General features: G+C 44.0%; 1 protein-coding gene across 3 annotated transcripts in view; it reads right to left on the bottom strand.

Moving 5' to 3' along the window:
• TRANK1 (tetratricopeptide repeat and ankyrin repeat containing 1) overlaps nt 1–18,709 on the bottom strand; it is a 55,167-nt gene that overhangs the window by 36,183 nt on the left and 275 nt on the right. For 2 of the 3 annotated variants that reach the window (XM_054815522.1, XM_054815523.1), the window contains exons 2-5: nt 6,337–6,471; nt 4,745–4,868; nt 2,828–2,978; nt 1,693–1,811 (exon numbers count right to left, since the gene is read on the bottom strand). In XM_054815522.1, coding sequence (XP_054671497.1) covers nt 1,693–1,811; nt 2,828–2,978; nt 4,745–4,868; nt 6,337–6,470 — 528 coding nt within the window. In that variant the 5' untranslated portion in view covers nt 6,471. Of the gene's footprint in view, nt 1–1,692; nt 1,812–2,827; nt 2,979–4,744; nt 4,869–6,336; nt 6,472–8,923; nt 9,336–18,709 lie in introns of those variants that run through there. The other variant, XM_054815524.1, reaches the window with a different exon arrangement.

Below are 18,709 nucleotides of genomic sequence, written 5' to 3'. Positions count from 1 at the left end.
CCCATGTGAACCTCATGATGTTCAACAAGGCCAAGTGCAAGGTCCTGCCTGTGGGTCAGGGCAATTGCCAGTATCAATACTGACTGGGGGATGAATGGATTGAGAGCAGCCTTGTGGAGAAGGACCTGGTGATACTGGTGGATGAAAAATTGGATACAAGCTGGCAACATGCACTTCTGGCCCAGAAAGCCAACCGTATCCTGGGCTGCATCCAAAACAGCATGGCCAGCAGGTCGAGGGAGGTGATTCTGACCTTCTGCTCTGCTCTTCTGAGACCCCACCTGGAGAACTGCATCCAGCTCTGGGGGCCTCAGTACAAAAGTGACATCGAGGAGGGCCATGAAGATGATTGGAGGGCTGGAGCACCTCTCCTATGAAGACAGGCTGAGAGAGTTGGGGTTGTTCAGCCTGGAAAAGGTCTTTCCTCTCCAGGGAGGCCTTATTGCAGCCTTTCAATATATAAAGGGGGTTTATAAGAAAGACTTTTTAACAAGGTCTGTAGTGACAGGAAAAGAGGCAAAGGTTTTAACCTGAAAGAGGGTAGGTTTAAACTGGATATAAGGAAGAAATTTTTTTACGACACAGGTGTTGATACACTGGAACAGGTTGCCCAGAGAAGATATGGATGCACCATCATTGGAAGTGTTCAAGGCCAGGTTCGACGGGGCTTTAAGCAACCTGATCTAGTGAAAAACGTCCCTGCCTGCAGTAGGGCAGAGGGGTGAATGGGGAACGTGGGGCTGTGGTCAGTCCATGGCAATCCCTCTCCGTCACTCCCTCCTCCTTATGCTTCTCCCCTGCTCCAGCATGGGTCCTCCAAGGGCTGCAGTTCCTGTCAGGAGCCTGGTCCTGCATGGTCTCTCCACAGGCTGCAAGGCAGCCCCTGGAGCACCTTCTTCCCCTCCCTGCTCTCCTTTTACAACTCTGGTGCTCGCAGGGCTGTTTCTCTCACTTTTCCTCCAACCCCACCTCACTCTGCCAGGCAGACTCTTGCCTTTTCTCAAACATGCTTTCCCCAAAGGGCTACCATCCTGGCTGAGGGGCTGAGCTCTGACCTGTGGTGGGGCCACTGGAACGGGCCGGAACTGGCCTCTCCTCACAGAGGCCCCTGCAGCCCCCATGGCCAGCACCTCATCACCAACACCCAATACAGGTGTAATCATGACAATGATCAATTTTTTTTATTTTTTTTTTATACAGTCAGTATAAAACAGAGGATTAAAATAATTTCAGGTGATTCACCTTCTGATTTTTCTAAATGATCTAGTTTTCTTTAACAACCATGTACATCCATTCTGAGATGCTCCTTTATTTGTGTCTTTCACAGACAGCTTCAAAAATCCAATTTGTCATACAGAAGGAAAAGTAAAAGGGCCCACAAATAAGCATGTATTTTTTTCCCTCCGATTTCTTTCAAGAATAACAACTCTAGATGGCACTGTAATTAGAGACAACAGCAACAGACAAGCAGGATTTCAAGTTCATTGCATACCTTCGAGAAATTAATTTCAGAAATTATTTATTATTTATTATTATTGTTATTATTTTTCAAGTCTTAAAAGTCAAGACATTTGAACCAGGGAACAATAAATACCTGTTGTTTTGGATTTTAAAGGTAGCACGAGCTCACCCTGAAGCGGTAAGACCTGAGCGCCTACCGCGCAGCAGTTGGTAACACAGCGACAGACTTACCCGCCACTTTCCTTTCTGGGCCAACCTTTCTATCACCGCTTGCCAAGTCAGCGCATCGAACCTTGCACTGAAAATATAATCATATGCAGGGGGAAAAGTTGGTGGGAAGACTTGTTCATCTGCAAGAATAAGCAATTGAGAAAACTATTTAGTATACACAGCACTTTTAAAGTTGGGGTGTCCAACTAAATTACTTCATTGCACAGTGACAATTTTAGTACTGATTAATACCCAAGAGAATGCCAAACTGGGGGTTAAATAACCCTGGCTACCCAACTGATAGGGCACCTTGTTATCAGCAGCCAGTCTTCATTGAACAGGGGGAGAAAAAATTAATCCCTGCCCTCAAGAAATACCTCTCTAAGCTCCAAGACATTGTGAACCTTGTGGTGGTTCTTCCACTTGTGGGTGAGCCCAGCTACAGATGGTGCTAAAACTAATCAAAGTCCTTAATACAGGGCTACAGTTTCAAGTAAATGCAGCAGGGGCACAACCCAAAATCTCCTGGCATGCCTGCAGGCCCCATCAGACAAAGCCTGTGAACTGGACAAAAAAGCAAGCAGAGAAGGAGAGACTGAGGAGAGGGCAGGGCAACAGAGTGGACACTGCTCAGAAAACGCACCCCTCACAATAACACAGAAAGGCCAAATTCCCTCTTTTCATTGCTGCCCATTAATAGCTGAGGGAAAGTCTCCCACGCTTGAACACACTGCGCTGTAAACTCAAGTTTAAGCTGAGTATCTTCTAATTATTTTCAAATCTACCCAGCTAAAAGAAAAGCCAAGTGGTTTGGGCAGAAACCTCTAAAGCCTTAGGGGTCTGGAGCTCTAAATCTCCAACCCTGTGTCCCTGATTCTGAATTTTGACCTTTTCTAACTATTCCACAATTGATGTGTTCTTGTGAGACAACACACTCCGCTGCACAGTATTTTGGGATTGTTGGCACCTGCTGTAAACTGGACCAAACTCACCACATCCTTTTGATTAGGCCACTCAGCATATTCATAATCCTGAAACAGACCTGTGGCACTAAGGACCAAATGAATGAGCTCACGAAGGACACCCTACCAAGGACTTTCGTTATCATCATCACTGAAAGGCTCTTAGAAAAGTTAAACTCTTAATTTGAGTTTACCATTGACACTTATGAAGATTCCTGCTACAAAATCAGCAACTTGAGTTCGATCTGCAGAAGCATTCAGGAGAATCAAACCTTTATGAAACATAGAAATCGCCTCATAAGAGTCTGATAACATGATCAGTGAGTGGCCAGCTCTATAATAAGCCTGAAAAAAGAAGGAAAACAAAAAAGACCATGTTGGGAAAATATTCAAAGATCTTTACTACAAAACGTTATCATTTTTTCCCCCTAAATTATTTAATTATGCTGTAAAAATGACATGTAGTTCTGTTTTTACAGCTTCTTACACATAGATTAAAAAAAAAAAAGTGCAATGAACATCCCTTGAAATTCACAATATGCTGATGTCATCACAGATACTATGAAAGCATGATAAATCCTGGAACACAAGCTTTGGAAAATAACTACAGGATGAAAGACATACTGTTAGCAACTAGATTTTAACCTCCTCTGGAGAGGATTTTTTTTAATGTCCCCATGTCACTGCATTTTACAGTATTTACCATAATGCATATATTCTTCAGCCAGTGGCACCTGAACACATTTATATTCAACACTGAACTACGCTGAACTGGCTTAGAGTCACAGCGGAGTCAATTTTTTCAAACCAGATAACCAGCACGCTGCAATACAGCACAAGTTAAATTGATATTTGCATGCAATTTTACTGTATCTAAATCAAAAACCTTCTACTAAAGTCTCTGGGAGTTTGTAGTGGTTGGTCCAGAAGACTATTTATTGTACATAAAAGCCAATCCAAGTGTTTGCCTCCGTATCATAAATACTGTACAAGCATTACTAATTCTTAACAGATGAGAATTTGAGTCAATGTGTACTTAATTAATGTGTACTTAATCACAAGTGTATGTGTGGTTTATTGTTCTGTCCGCTGGAAATACAATATGACCTTGATCACCACATACTGTTCCCAGAAACCAAAGGCTTATTTACTGTTAAGACTATTAGGTCACAGTGCCCAAGGGAGCCTTCAAAGCTAAGTCCCCATCCTGGACCTGATTGCTATCAGTGACTGATGAATCTTTAATGTGAGCCAGGCTCTGTAAGACCGCAAGTGAACATAGAGTTGGTGAACCAGCTTTCAGGCTGAGAGAGTTGGGGTTGTTCAGCCTGGAGAAGAGAAGGCTCCAGGGAGACCTTATAGCAGCCTTCCAGTACCTGAAGGGGGCCTGCAGGAAAGATGGTGAGGGACTGTTTATCAGGGAGTGTAGTGACAGGACAACGGGGTAATGGGTTTAAGCTAGAGGAGGGTAGATTTAAATTAGATAAAAGGAAGAAATTCTTCTCTACAAGGGTGGTGAGGTACTGGAACAGGTTGCCCAGAGAGGTTGTGGATGCCCCACCCCTGGAAGTGTTCAAGGCCCCCAGGATGGGGCTTTGGGCAACATGGTCTAGTGGAGGGTGTCCCTGCCCATGGCAGGGGGGTTGGAACTAAATGATCTTTGAAGTCCCTTCCAACTCAAACCATTCTGTGATTCTAACCTCACCATGGACAGCATCTGCGCAGCGTGCTGTGGCCTGACCAGAGACCTGGCTGGTGCTGCATCATCCCTTGGTCTCCAGCATCACAATGGCATGTACGATTTTATTACTTGCTGTCACCTTGTCTGGGATATTAATAAAATAGTTATCTTTCTTGAAAGTATTGGTGACTCTCTTGTTGGGACCCAGAAAGAACCAGCGTCTCCTCGTGCAAAAAAGAGAGCTGCTTCATTTTATTAAAAGTACTATTAGTAATTCTGATGCTCATGTACAGAGTCAGACACCAATTCTGGAATTTTATACTATATTTGGTTATCACACCTCAAACCCAAATCACTATAAAAAGCATACATTGACACTTGTTTTAAAAAGTAAGGCATGCAAAAACTGGCAACTTAAACATCTGAATACCTTAACATACTCCGGATCCCAGTGTAAGCTCTGGTAGGCTGAAAACACTGCTTCTGTCCATTTACCAAGATTGTACAAGGCAGTTGATTTGTTGCAGTGTAAGACAGCTATGTCCCTGGAACACCTAAAAATATGTTTTTAGCATCACTGTTTATTTGCTTGAAAAAGGACGCATCATACATTACTATTAGCAACAAGAAAAAAAAAGAAAAAAGTCTATATATCACCCACCAAACAAAATTAGAGGTAAACATGGAGTTGTAGAAAATAAAGATCATTTGAACATCAGCTATAAAAATCTCTTAGAGACATCCTAAATGATACCTTAGTGATATCCTGGTCTCTTCTGAAGCAGAAAACCAACCCGCTGGAGTAACGCAGTATGAGGATTTAGAAAGAGTTTAGACCACATCGACACACCTAGATACGGCTCAGTGAAAGCCAGTGGCCAAGAACAGGAGAAAAACAAACACACAAATGGAAGCTGCTAGATGGAAAGAATGCTAAACACAATTCGGTCACCAAAAAACAACCTAAACGCATTTTACTATATGACCAGTTGATGAAGTCAACAGAATTGTCCACATTTACACTAGCTAAGAAATAAAGAAATGTATTTTATAGAAAAGAATATACTAAAGTATATCAAGCATTTGCAAGAGAGTTTCTGGAAAGAGCTGCACACAAATTACAGGACTACAGTCCATGGGGTCCCGGGGAGCCTGGAAAATCTGTCTTGTCTGCGCTCAAACTCCTATCTACTAATTTACACTCAAGAAAGTTGTTTCAACTACACTGAACGTGTTCAGAGCACGCTCTTGCACACAAGCAAGTCCTATGGCAAGAGGAAAGGAGACGCTCAGGAGCGGACCCCTGCGGTATGACGAAGCCCCAGTGCCTGCATATACTCCAGACTTATTTTACTACTTAGTTTAAATGGATAATAGTCAAAATAAATGAGTGGCTGGTGTTAAATATTCAGTACTACCATGTATTAACGCTGCTGTTAAGCTAATTTAATAGTTAACATAATACTCACTTATTTAATCATTAATAGCATTAGCAACTGATGTTAACAAGTGCTTAATGTTTGCAAAGAAATGCCCAAAGAACTCTTCTGATGAAAGTATTCTCAGATTTGTTTAAATATAATTTAAGAAAGACCAAATAACAAAGTAATTGCATAAATAATTTTAAAGATAATGAGGTGACCCATGTAACAACAGGCCATAGACATGATGAGTACATGGCAGAATCACAGCAAGATTAATACAGAGTATGTCAGCTAAGAAACAGAAGTAATTTAACAGAAACCAACATGGTCTATGGAAAATTAATTTGAGCTTTAATTACACTAATTTATAATTGATGCTTATATGAAAATATTCATATTACAGTCACTAACTAATCCCCCATATGTATGTCAGGAAGAGCAATTCCTCTTTAATTATAAAACTTGTACACTAAAAAGTGTGACAAAAGATACAAGAAAATCAGGTGTCAGGGCAAGAAATACAGTTCTGAGTTAACTTGTACTGTACAAACTTCAGACTTGTCTTATGGTTTACATCTTGTAATTCAAGAATACTTACGGGACCCATTGCATTAAATAACCGAGTATATGTAGAGCTTGATCATACTTTCTGATGGCCAAAGAGTAATTTCCATTTTTAAAATCCTGGTTCCCAGCTTGTCTCATAAGCTGTGCATGTTCCATGGCATCCATGCTAATTAAGAGAAAAATAAAGTTAATCAAACAGAAGCATTGATTTACATGACACTTCTTTCCCTAAAATCCTGATGTGGTTTAGCCCCAGCTGGCAGCTGAGCACCACGCGCCGCTCGCTCACCCCTCCCCCGGCGGGATGGTGAGGAGAACGGAAAAACAACGGCAAAGCCTCAAGGGTTGGGGTAAGGGCAGGTTACTGGGACAGCAAGGGAGAGGGGAACAATCAACAACAGTACTGACAACAGATATTCACAACGGGTGATAACAGAGAACAATTTACCGATTCAACGACCGACCGGACACTCAGCCCGTCCCAGAACCATGCCAAAACCGTGATGCAACCGGGTGCCAGGAGGAGCTGTGCTTCAGTGCCAATCACCTCTGAAGTAGCTCAAACCCCTTCATAGGCTGCCAATATCTCCTTTTCCATTGGAGTGTAGCAGGCCTCGGATCCTCTGTATCCCCGACTCCAAAACCCCAGGGGTCGACCTCGAGTCTCCCCTGGTGCTTTCTGCCAGAGACTCCAGGTAGGGCCATTCTCCCCGGCTGCAGTGTACAGCACATTTTTTACATCTGGTCCTGCCCGGACTGGCCCAAGAGCTACAGCATGAACTATTTCTTGTTTAATTTGTTCAAAAGCTTGTCGTTGCTCAGGACCCCATTTGAAATCATTCTTCTTCCGGATCACATGCTAGAGAGGGCTTACTATCAGACTGTAATTCGGAATGTGCATTCGCCAGAAACCCACAACACCTAAGAAGGCCTGTGTCTCCTTTTTGTTGGTTGGTGGAGACATGGCTGCTATTTTGTTGATAGTATCCATTGGGATCTGACGCCACCCATCATGCCACCTTATTCCTAAAAACTGGATTTCCTGCACAGGCCCCTTCACCTTACTTCGTTTTATGGCAAAGCCAGCCTGCAGCAGGATTTGGATTATTTTCTTCCCTTTCTCAGAAACTTCCTCTGCGGAGTTGCCCCATACAATGATGTTATCAATGTATTGCAGGTGCTCTGGGGCTTCACCCTTTTCCAGTGCAGTCTGGATCAGTCCATGGCAAATGGTGGGGCTGTGTTTCCACCCCTGGGGCAGTCGATTCCAGGTCTACTGGACACCCCTCCAAGTGAAGGCAAACTATGGCCTGCATTCTGCTGCCAAAGGGATCGAGAAAAATGCATTAGCTATATCAATTGTGGCATACCATTTGGCTGCCTTTGACTCCAGTTCATATTGAAGTTCCAACATGTCTGGCACGGCAGCACTCATCGGCGGTGTGACTTCATTCAGGCCACGATAGTCTACCGTCAGCCTCCACTCTCCATTGGACTTCCGCACTGGCCATATGGGACTGTTAAAGGGTGAGTGGGTTCTGATGATCGCTCCCTGACCCTCCAGTTGACGAATTAGCTTGTGGATGGGAACCAGGGAGTCTCTGTTGGCACGGTATTGCCGCTGGTGCACAGTTGTGGTAGCAATTGGCACCTGTTGCTCTTCAACCCTCAGCAACCCTACAACAGAAGGGTCCTCTGAGAGACCGGGCAAACTAGACAATGGTTCAATTTCCTCCGCTTCCAAGGCAGCTATTCCAAAAGCCCACCGGTAGCCTTTTGGATCTTTGAAATACCCTTTCCGGAGGTAATCTATGCCCAGGATGCACGGAGCCTCTGGGCCAGTCACAATGGGGTGCTTTTGCCACTCATTCCCAGTTAGACTTACTTCAGCCTCCAACAGACTCAACTGTTGGGATCCCCCGGTCACACCAGAAATAGATATCGGTTCCACCCCTTCATAGTTCAATGACACTGTGCACCGGTGTCCACTAGGGCATTGTACTCTTGTAGGTCCGATGTGCCAGGCCATCGGATCCACACAGTCCAATAAACCCTATTGTCCCTTTCCTCCACCTGGCTGGAGGCAGGGCCCCTCTAATCCTGCTCATCATAGTCACTACTCATCTCTTGCAAAAAGGACTTAGAAGTCCCTTCAAGAGGATCATAAGTGCGATCAGGCCTTCCACTTGATCTGGGGGGGCTGCCCGGTGGAAACTGGAGCAGCATTCTTTCTGGAAGAGTCCTTTTTTACAGCTGTCTTGCCTTGTAGCTCATGTACTCGTGCCCGCAGGGTTGAGGTAGGCTTCCCATCCCATTTCCTCATGTCTTCTCCGTGGTCACGCAGATAAAACCACAGGATACCTCGTGGTGTGTATGCTCCATATCCCCCCTCCGGAGCAGAAAAACGCTTACTCCTAACAGCTGAAATACGGGTCTGTGCAGGTGGGGAGTACAATATATCCTCTTTGAGTTGCCGGACGTCCTGGGACAGTTTCTCCACAGCCGAGACAAGGGAGGAAGAAAGGCTCTCTTCATATTGCCGGAGTCAGCCAGCCACTTCATCCACTGTGGGTGCCTCTTCACTTTTCCAGTCGATGACTGCCAGTGAGTTGGCGTACGATGATGGTGCGCTTCGTACAAATTTTCGCCACATGGGTCGGGTACACTGGACTTCATCGGGGTCTGTGGGCAACTGTGCGTTGTCCGGATCATAATAAACCATCTCCCGCACAGCTAATTCCCTCAGATATTGGATACCTCTCTCCATAGTGGTCCACTTGCCTGGCCGACATACGACATCTTCGCTGAAAGGATACCTTTCCCTCACACTTGACAGGAGTCGCCTCCAGAGGCTGAGGGCCTGTGCCTTCTTCCCAATTGCCTTGTCAATTCCCCCTTCCCTAGACAAGGATCCTAGCTGCTTGGCCTCCCTGCCCTCCAGTTCCAGGCTACTGGCCCCGTTATCCCAGCAGCGGAGCAGCCAGGTAATAATGTGCTGCCCTGGAAGGCGGCTGAAATCTTTCCGCATATCTCGCGGCTCACTCAGGGACAGGGAGCGGGTGATCACTTCTGGTTCTGGCTCTTCTTCTTGTTCTCGTGATGGTCCCAGTTCATCATCATCTCTCACTAAGCGAACTGATTTCTTTGTGTATTTCTTTTTGTGTATAGGGGCGACTGATACTGGTATGGGTTGACCTTTTGGCTTGGCTACAGCGCCTGTTGCGGGGGTTTGGGCAGCTGCAGTGCCTGTTGCGGGGGTTTGGGCAGCTGCGGGGCCTGCTGCGGGGGCCTGGGCAGCTGCAGGGCCTGTGGGTCTGCTCTCTCCCTCTGGATGGTGCTGTCTACTGTCAAGCAGTGTTTGATAGATTGTGGCCAGGGCCCAGCACAGCGCAGTAAGTTGTGCCTCCTTAGAATACCCACAGCATTTTTCTTTCAAATATTCTACCATTTCATCAGGGTCTTGCAGTTGTTCGGGAGTGAAGCTCCAAACCATTGGGGGTGAAAAGGTCTCTAGATACCCGCCCATACTCTCCCACATGCCATGCCAGCCCTGACCATTCAGCCTTGGGGAAGATCCCTGGGTGATATTCTTGAAACAATTTTTGCTAACCCTGAACAGGACTTGGAAAGCATGCAGGAGACCTAGCAATAGGAATATACCGGCCTGAACATTCCAAGGGTATTCAAAATTCTCAAAAATTGTTGTAACCACCAAAAGGGAAAAGGGGAGGTGAAAGAGTGGGAGAAGGTATACCCCCCATCTTCCCCATATATTGGATGCAATTATTAATCAATTCTGAAAGATACTGACCGAGGTACGGGCCTGACAGAAATGCTACATACAAGTACCAGCTCAGACTCATGACTGTCGATGATATCATAAGTCATTATCACACAATACAACAACATGAGAACATAAACCCCTCTCCCAGAGGTGATAAACAGCGCCACAGGGATTACATAGAGTAAACACGGGTTTACAACCAGAGCCATGTGACCAAACAGAACATCATTATGACCAGCAACTATTTCAATAACATTATAAATGCTTGTAACAATTTTGTTTTAACACACTTGGGTCAGATTTGTCATTATCACAACCCCTCGAGCCCCACGTTGGGCACCAAAAAGACTGACGTGGTTTAGCCCCAGCTGGCGCCGCTTGGAGAACGGAAAAACAACGGCAAAGCCTTGAGGGTTGGGATAAGGGCAGGTTACTGGGACAGCAAGGGAGAGGGAAACAATTGACAACAGTACTGATAACAGATATTCACAACGGGTGATAACAGAGAACAATTTACCGATCCCACGACCAACTGACCCAGACCCTCAGCGGTCCCAGAACCGCGCCACCCCCTCCCCTGCCCGCCCAGCCCCCTTTTATGGTGAGCATGACGTCACATGGTATGGAATAGCCCCTGGCCAGCTTGGATCACCTGTCCTGGCTCCTTGTGAAATTAACTCTGTCCTTGCCAGAACGAGGACAAATCCACTTAAATTTTCACTTTAGTTTTTGCATATTTGAAAAGGAGGACAAAAAGAGCACATCTTTTTTGTTTGCTGCAGCTGGAATAGTAAAATATAACTCAGGTGATAGCCTTATCGTTGCTGTTGATGCCTCAACTTCCCATCTATTTTTTAATCAACCTCAGGTAACCAGATCTACCACTGGTATGCATTTCTTCCAGGTTTTTCTCCTCAAGACTTAAACCATACTTTTTAAATTAAGATTCCAAATTATTTAAATGTGTGCACACACACTAAATACGGGAAGAAATATCTGAAAGAACAGAATTCATATGCTTAAGAAATACATGATGCTATACATCTCAATTAAACACGAAACTCATTTACATGCTTTTTATTTATCTTTAAGACTTTTTTGTCCAGCCTCTCTGACTAGACATTCAATAATCCAATGTGTACAAAACTGCATTGAAATTTGATTACTGCATGAAAATACTGTAACCTAAGTATATTAATAGTGCAGGAAGACCTTGAATAAGATTTAAAACAGTTATGAAAATGAATACAGCAAGCACCCGAAGAAAACAAAGGTTGAAACTGCAACGGATTGAAAGGATAGTTCATCATTGAAGTTGTAAAACCAGGTTCATTACATAAAACTGATGACACGATCAAGCAGCTAGGTAAAGGAAACAAACACAAGAGAAAAAGCAACTACATGTGTGCTGAGAAACAGCACATCAACATCACAGACAAGAGAAAAATCCAGTGCTAAAGCCTTCCTTAGAATCATTCTTCACAGATGGATTTTATGATTAAAAGCCATTTCCATTACCTGCAAAAACCCGTACGAAGCTCACAAATCTCAGCACCATTAAATAAGATTAAATCACCAAAAAGAAATGCACAGATTTATTTATTATCCAGGAATTAGCAGACCTGGAACAAAACCAGTAACAATCTGTAACTTCACAACCTGCTAATGTAACCCGCAAGATCTCTTCACAACAGAGCAAACTAGAAATGTTTTAAGTACATGAACCTACAGACAAACCAAGAAATACTACCGACATATTTTCTCTATTGTTGTGGTTCAGCCCCAGCCGGCAGCTCAGCACCACGCGGCCTCTCCCCCCGCAGTGGGATGGAGAGGAGGATCGGAAGAAAAAAGTAAAACTCGTGGGTTGGGATAAGGACAGTTTAATAGGCCAGCAAAGGAAGAGGAAAACTAACAACAATACCAATAAAAGAATATACAAAGTAGGTGATACACAATGCAATTCGCTCACCAACCCGACACCCAGCCCGTCCCCGAGCAGCGATCCCCTCCTCCCCAGCCAGCTCCCCCCCTTGTATGCTGAGCATATCCCTTTGGCTAGTTTGGGTCAGCTGTCCTGGCTGTGTCCCCTCCCAGCTTCTTCTGAAAATTAACTCTATCCCAGCCGACAAATAGGACCATAAGGACCTCAAATCAAGATTTAAAACAGTTATTAAAGTGAATACAGCAAGCACCCCAAGAAAACAAAGGTTGAAACAGGCATCAACTGCAACTGATTGAAAGAATAGTTCATCATTAAAATTGTAAAATCAGGTTCATTACATAACACTAGTGACACGGTCAAGCAGCTAGGTAAAGGAAACAAACACAAGAGGAAAGACAGCTGCATGTACATTGAGAAACAGCACATCAACATCACAGATGAGAAAAATCCAATGCTAAAGCCTTGAGTAAAATAATTCTTCACAGAGGGATTTTATGATTAAAAGCCATTTCCATTACTTGCAAAAACCTATTTGAAGCTCACAGATCTCAGTACTATAAAATAAGATTAAATCACCAAGAAGAAATGCACAGATTTACTTATTATCCAGGAATTAGCAGACCTGGAACAAAACCAGTAACAATCTGTAACTTCACAAGCTGCTAACAATCTGCAAGATCTCTTCACAACAGAGCAAACTAGAAATGTTTAAGTATGTGAACCTACAGACAAACCAAGAAATACTACCGACATTTTCTCTACAGTACTCCTCATGATGAACTTGAAACATTGGGAATCGGTACTGTATTGTGAACACAAAGGTATGAAAAGGCATGCGATGGATGGCACTGCACCTCCTTCACTTATCCAAGTGCAAGAGGCGCGTGGCAGGATGACATCTGCACTAAGCAGATAGGGGAGCAGCAGCCCACAACTCTGAAGAAGCAACAGCAGAAGAACCAGGTGCAACTGCAAAGCTCAGCTCCAGACTGCATCAGGCTGGCTGGGAAAAGGCCTGTCAGAAGTCATGGCTTATTTAATTAAACAAATAAACACTCTGTCTGCAATCTAAACGTCACCTCTCTAATTCCAGAGAAGCACCAAGAACTGATGAAATTCCTGGCTATAGACTAAACTGAAGAAAAATAGGTCCCATCTACATGAGGGAGGTACAACAACCAGTCACGCTAAAGGACTAATTATGACATTCGCTCTAGGAAAATCAAATCAATACTTCATTGAGCAATGTGCATACAGTATATATTTTAAAAATACTACTTATCCAGACAGCAAATCAAGTGTACTCATAGCGTATGTGGGACTTTTTTATACTGCGCAGTATGAGCTCTGTTGAGGCAAAGGAAAAAAATAGAGCAACAGTACAAAGAATAAAAAGCAAGTGCTAAAAGATGGTTCTACCTCATGTTTTCATAATTCTTTCAGCTTCCAACTTTTTAGCATCAGAAGGTTAGAGAAATGATTTTCATCAAGAATAATACCAAAACAGTTCAACTACACAGGAGCTTCTTCATGTAGGAATACATATGAACCTGTGATTTTCTAAATCATAGTGGAATTGCAAACTTTTTTTTTTTTTTTTAAGAAGGCTATGCTTCTACTTTTTACCCAGAATTATATTTGCCTTACTTTTCCTTGGGGTCCACTTCAAGTATAATTACAAATAAAAGGTATCCACAAGAAGTTTAAAGGATTATTTTTCCCACAATACTGCAAAAGACTCCCAATTGCAACATACGTTTTTAAAGGACTTTCAAACATGCCATGTGCTGAGAAACTTCGGAACTGAACTCCCTGTTTCAGTTTGGGAGGTGACATCCCCTCCCTGCTCTGAGTGGCAGGATTTCCAGCAGAACACAAATTCTGATCTTTTTCCAGCACTGGAGTTTCCCAGTCAAAACTCCAAACTGTAGGTCATTTAAATAACTGGGATGTCTGATGTGGGCTTTAGCAGCTACATCCAAGTTTGCACACCCAAGAGATACACAGGCAGACAAATCTGACATCTAAGTTAATGATCCAAAAGAACTCCTGTGCTGACTAGCTGTCTTTGTTTCAGCAGAGATAGGGTTCATTTTCTTTCTAGTAGCTTGTCCAGTGCTGTGTTTTGGATTTAGGATGAGAATAATGTTGCTAACACACTGATGGGTTTAGTGGTTGCTACACAGTTGTAGAGTCTACACTAAGTCCAGGACTTTTCAGCTTCCCACAGCCTGCCAGGTGCCCAAGAAGCTGGGAGGGGACACAGCCAAGGCAGCTGGCCCAGCCTGGCCAAAGGGATGTTCCCTACCATATGATGTCATGCTCGATATATGACTGTGGAAGCTAGCTGGGAGGTGGAATCGCTGCTCGGAAACAGACCGGGCATTGGGGGGTTTCTTCCACATGTGGTGAGCAATTGCATTTGTGCATCACTTTTTTAATGTATTATTATTATTATTATTGTTATCTTCCTTTGTTATCTTATTAAACTGTCTTTATTTCAACCCATGAGGTTTTTTTTCCATTCTCCTCCCCATCCTATCGGGGGCAGGGGGGTGGGGGGTGGAAGTGAGCGAGCAGCTGCATGGTGCTTAGTTATCAGTTGGGGTTAAACCACGACACTAGCACAGTATGTCTTGCTATTGCCTAACATCTTCCTGAAGCATAAATAATTTTAACTCAAAACCAGTGGAGTAACTGAAGACCTATTATATAAAGTCTACTGAGCGTGGAGAGGATTAAACAAAAATGTTGTCTATTGCTCTGACATCACTGGCACAGGTAAAGGCCACAACTGCATATGAATATAATTAAAGAAAGATTTTTGTTGTGGTGAGTGCTGTGGGTTAACTCCATTGCCAGCTAAACACTTGCTTCCCCCCCCCCCCCAGCGGGATGGAGTGAAAGGAAAGGAAGAGTAAAAGCAAGAAAACTTGTGGGTCAAGATAAAAATTGTTGAATAAGCAAAAGAGAAGTGGAAGAAAAGAGAAAGAAAACAAAACAAGTAATGCAAAGGCAATCATTCACCACCTCCCACACATAAACCGATGCCAGCTCTGTAGTAAACCGATGATTGCAGGGCACAGACATTGCTAGAAACAAGACATACATCCTTATTAACATTTGGCAAATGCACCCCAGGATATGACTAGCACAGACATCTCAACGGCCTGTTAATACCTCAGATGCCATGTACAAACCAGATAAGGAAGAGATGAATGCAAGGTCTGGGTGAAACAAGGGAAGCAAGCGGAATACAAACACAAGAAAACTCAAGCTCTTGCTTAGGACCCTGCTCTTGGTAGGGCTGGTCTGAATGACCTCCCGAGGTCCTCCTTCTCCAGCCTGCCACTGTACATTGGTTTCTGTTTATGAAACTGTTATAAAGCAATTATTACTAACAACTAAGCCCAGCTGCCTGACATCTCCAGCTAGCCACACACCAAACTCCCGTAGCTGACACTGCTTAGCAGCTTGGTTCCTTTTCAGATGCATGGCCAGCAAACAAGACCACAGAAACAGGACCCAAACCTGGCCAGAAGTGCTGGGTCAGCCCTGATGACTCACAGTAATCCAAGAAAACCTCAAGACAAGGACGCTACTAAAACATTACAAATAAATCCTCAAGAGGAGGGATTTGTTGTTAACTTGTACACAGGATCAGTATAGGCCAGGAAGCAACACAGAAAGGAAATGGAAATCAAAGCACGTCACCAAGAACAAGGCAACACTTACCACGAAATGAGATGAGTGCACCCACCCCAGGACACCAGCTCTGTACCTGCTTTATACTGTGAGCACTCCCTGTGAAACTGGAGTTTTACATCCATGAACAGGGCAACGGACACCTGACAGAATGGCTCCTACGGACCACTTGGGATGTCCAGAGCCTGTCCATAAGGTACCTTCATGTCATCGAAAATACACACCATTTTGGGAAGCACCCTAGAAAAATAACACTACTCAAAGACCCAAAAAAAAAAAAATCACAGTGCTCTCAGTTTATAGGCAAGACCTCAATGCGTTGTTAATTAATTTGGCGACAAAGGTCCTCACACAAGACCATGACGCATCATCCTGTATTTAAGGTGGCATCTCAGAATATCCTTTCTCCTTTCCTCGTGAGCTGAACTCACACCGAGCACATGTGGACCAGCTTTCATTGAAGACTGCTTCACAGCTTGCCCCAGTGACAGGTTTGGCCTTGTTCCCCAGAACTTCCTGTTTTGCTAACTGAAACAAAACAGGCTTTTTTGCTTTCAGTTTCAAATGATTCTCCCCTCTTTTCAACGGACCAGTAACAAGTTATACCTAAGAGAACATATGGTTAAGGCAAGTGTGGAGTTGCATTTTCAAGAAAAACTCTCTCTCTCTATATATATATGTATATATGCTTACAATTTCCAGTAAACTAAGAAAGGACTTGCATCTCCCATTTTATATATAGAAAAAAATGACGCAAAAACATGTTCAATATTCTATCTACACAGTGTCATTACTGTTTTACAAAACAAAAAATCCCCAAACCCTCACAAAACTGTATAAAAAGTTAACCCTGCTTCCTATGCTCTGAAACAACAACAATCTTGAAATCCCTAGTCTAGCTCAGCCATACAAGACCTAACTCAGTCCAAGAGGGAGGTGTTTACACTGCTGCAGTTGTTTGCTCAGCCTAGCAATGTTCCTGTCATCAAACAGAGCTGACCCGGTAAGAAAGCAATAGCCACAAACAGCCTCAATATTTCCTTTCTTTAGATTAGCTCAAGATGGTATTGCATCTGGAATGAAAAGAAGAAAAACAAAACAAAACAACAAGATTCCCCTAACAGCAAGGTTTTCAAGCTTGTGCAGTTCACAGCCAATGCTTGACAAGTTTAATTGCATGTTGGTGTCGTGGTTTAACCCAGCAGGCAGCTAGAACAACCACACAGCTGTTCCCTTGCTGCCCCCCTGGTGGGATGGGGAAGACAATCAAAAAAAAGGGTGAAACTCATGGGTTGAGATAAACACAGTTTAATAGGACAAAAAAGGATAATAATAATAATAATAATAATAATAATAAATGATAGAATATCCAAAACAAGAGATGCACAGCACAATTTCTCATCACCTGGAACCGATATTCAACTAGTTCCTGAGCTGCCCGCCTCCCAGCCAACCCTCCAGTTACATACAGAGCATGATGTCGTATAGTATGGAATATCCCTTTGGCCAGTTTGGGTCAGCTGTCCCAGCTGTGTCCCCTCCCAGCTTCTTGTGCACCCCCGCCTTCTCATTGGCAGGGCAGTATGAGAAGCTGAAAAGTCCTTGACTGCTTGGCAACAACTAAAAACATCAGTGTGTTATCAACATTATTCTCCTCCTAAATCCAAAACACAGCACTAACCAGCTGCTAGGAAGGAAATTAACTCTACCCCTGCTGAAACCAGGACAGTTGATAAAAACACTGTGCCGTGGTTTAACCCCAACTGATAACCAAGTACCACATAGCCACCTGCTCACCCCCCCGCTCCGTGGGATGGGGAGAAGAATGGAAAAAAACCTCATGGTATTTTTGAAATAAAGACAGTTTAATATGATAACAAAGGAAGAGCACAATAATAACAACAACAACAATAAAAAAAGTGATGCACAAATGCAATTGCTCACCACATGCAAAAACAACCTGATGCCCATTCTGTTGCCAAGCAGCACTCCCGCCTCCCAGCTAGCTTCCCCAGTTGCATACAGAGGATGACATCATATGGTAGGGAATACCCCTTTGGCCAGGCTGGACCAGCTGCCTTGGCTGTGTCCTCTCCCAGCTTCTTGGGCACCTGGCAGGCTGTGGGAAGCTGAAAAGTCCTGGACTTAGTGTAGACACTACAACTATGTAGCAACCACTAAACCCATCAGTGTGATAGCAAATTATTCTCATCCTAAATCTAAACCTGCACTGTACTGGCTACTAGAAAGAAAATGAACCCTATCTCAGCTGAAACCAGGACACACTGGTAGGACACACTCCGTTTTGTGTGTTTTCATGGGAAAGCAAAGCCTCTTCCAATCTGCAATAAACTCACACTATCAAACCTGAAGTTGATTTTCTGTAAATTGGGCAAAAAATGCAAAGACTGATGAGAGATCTTTTGCTTTTTTTCTTCTGAAGTGCACACTGTGCCCAAAATCCTTTTCAAATGAAAAAGCCTGTTTTGTGAAGTGACCATTCCACGACCTTGCACAAGAGTTTTGCTTTTCAGGGAAAAGAATCCAAAACCACTGAAGCCAATCCTTAGCTCAGGGCTGTGCCAGAAGAGTTCTCTTTCTCCTTTTCAAGTACGGATACATCATGACATCTCCCCCAGCGCTTCCACGCAAGCTGTACCAGGCCAACACACGCTCCCAGATGCTGGGTTGCAGCAGGAATGCACTCTTCCCTTTTCCTCCTTCAGCCACCCCACGCATTCCCTGGCAGGCTTCCCAAGCAGCACAGCCCCGCCGCACGCCAAACCCCGCACCCGCGATCCTTATCAGGGGAAGCACGACCCCTCCTCCGAACTGCTGGAACCTCCCGCTCAAGTACACGGGAAGTTCACTCCAGCTCGACCAAGATGGCAAGCCGCCCCCGAGGGGCAACGGCTCCCACCGCGGTGCAAGCAGAGACGTACAATGCATGAAGAACCGCGCAACGGGTGC

Source organism: Grus americana, chromosome 2 (assembly GCF_028858705.1).
Source record: "Grus americana isolate bGruAme1 chromosome 2, bGruAme1.mat, whole genome shotgun sequence".
NCBI lineage: Eukaryota > Metazoa > Chordata > Aves > Gruiformes > Gruidae > Grus > Grus americana.
The sequence above is the reverse complement of the archived record's forward strand: the minus strand, read 5'-3'. Positions and strand labels throughout refer to the sequence as shown.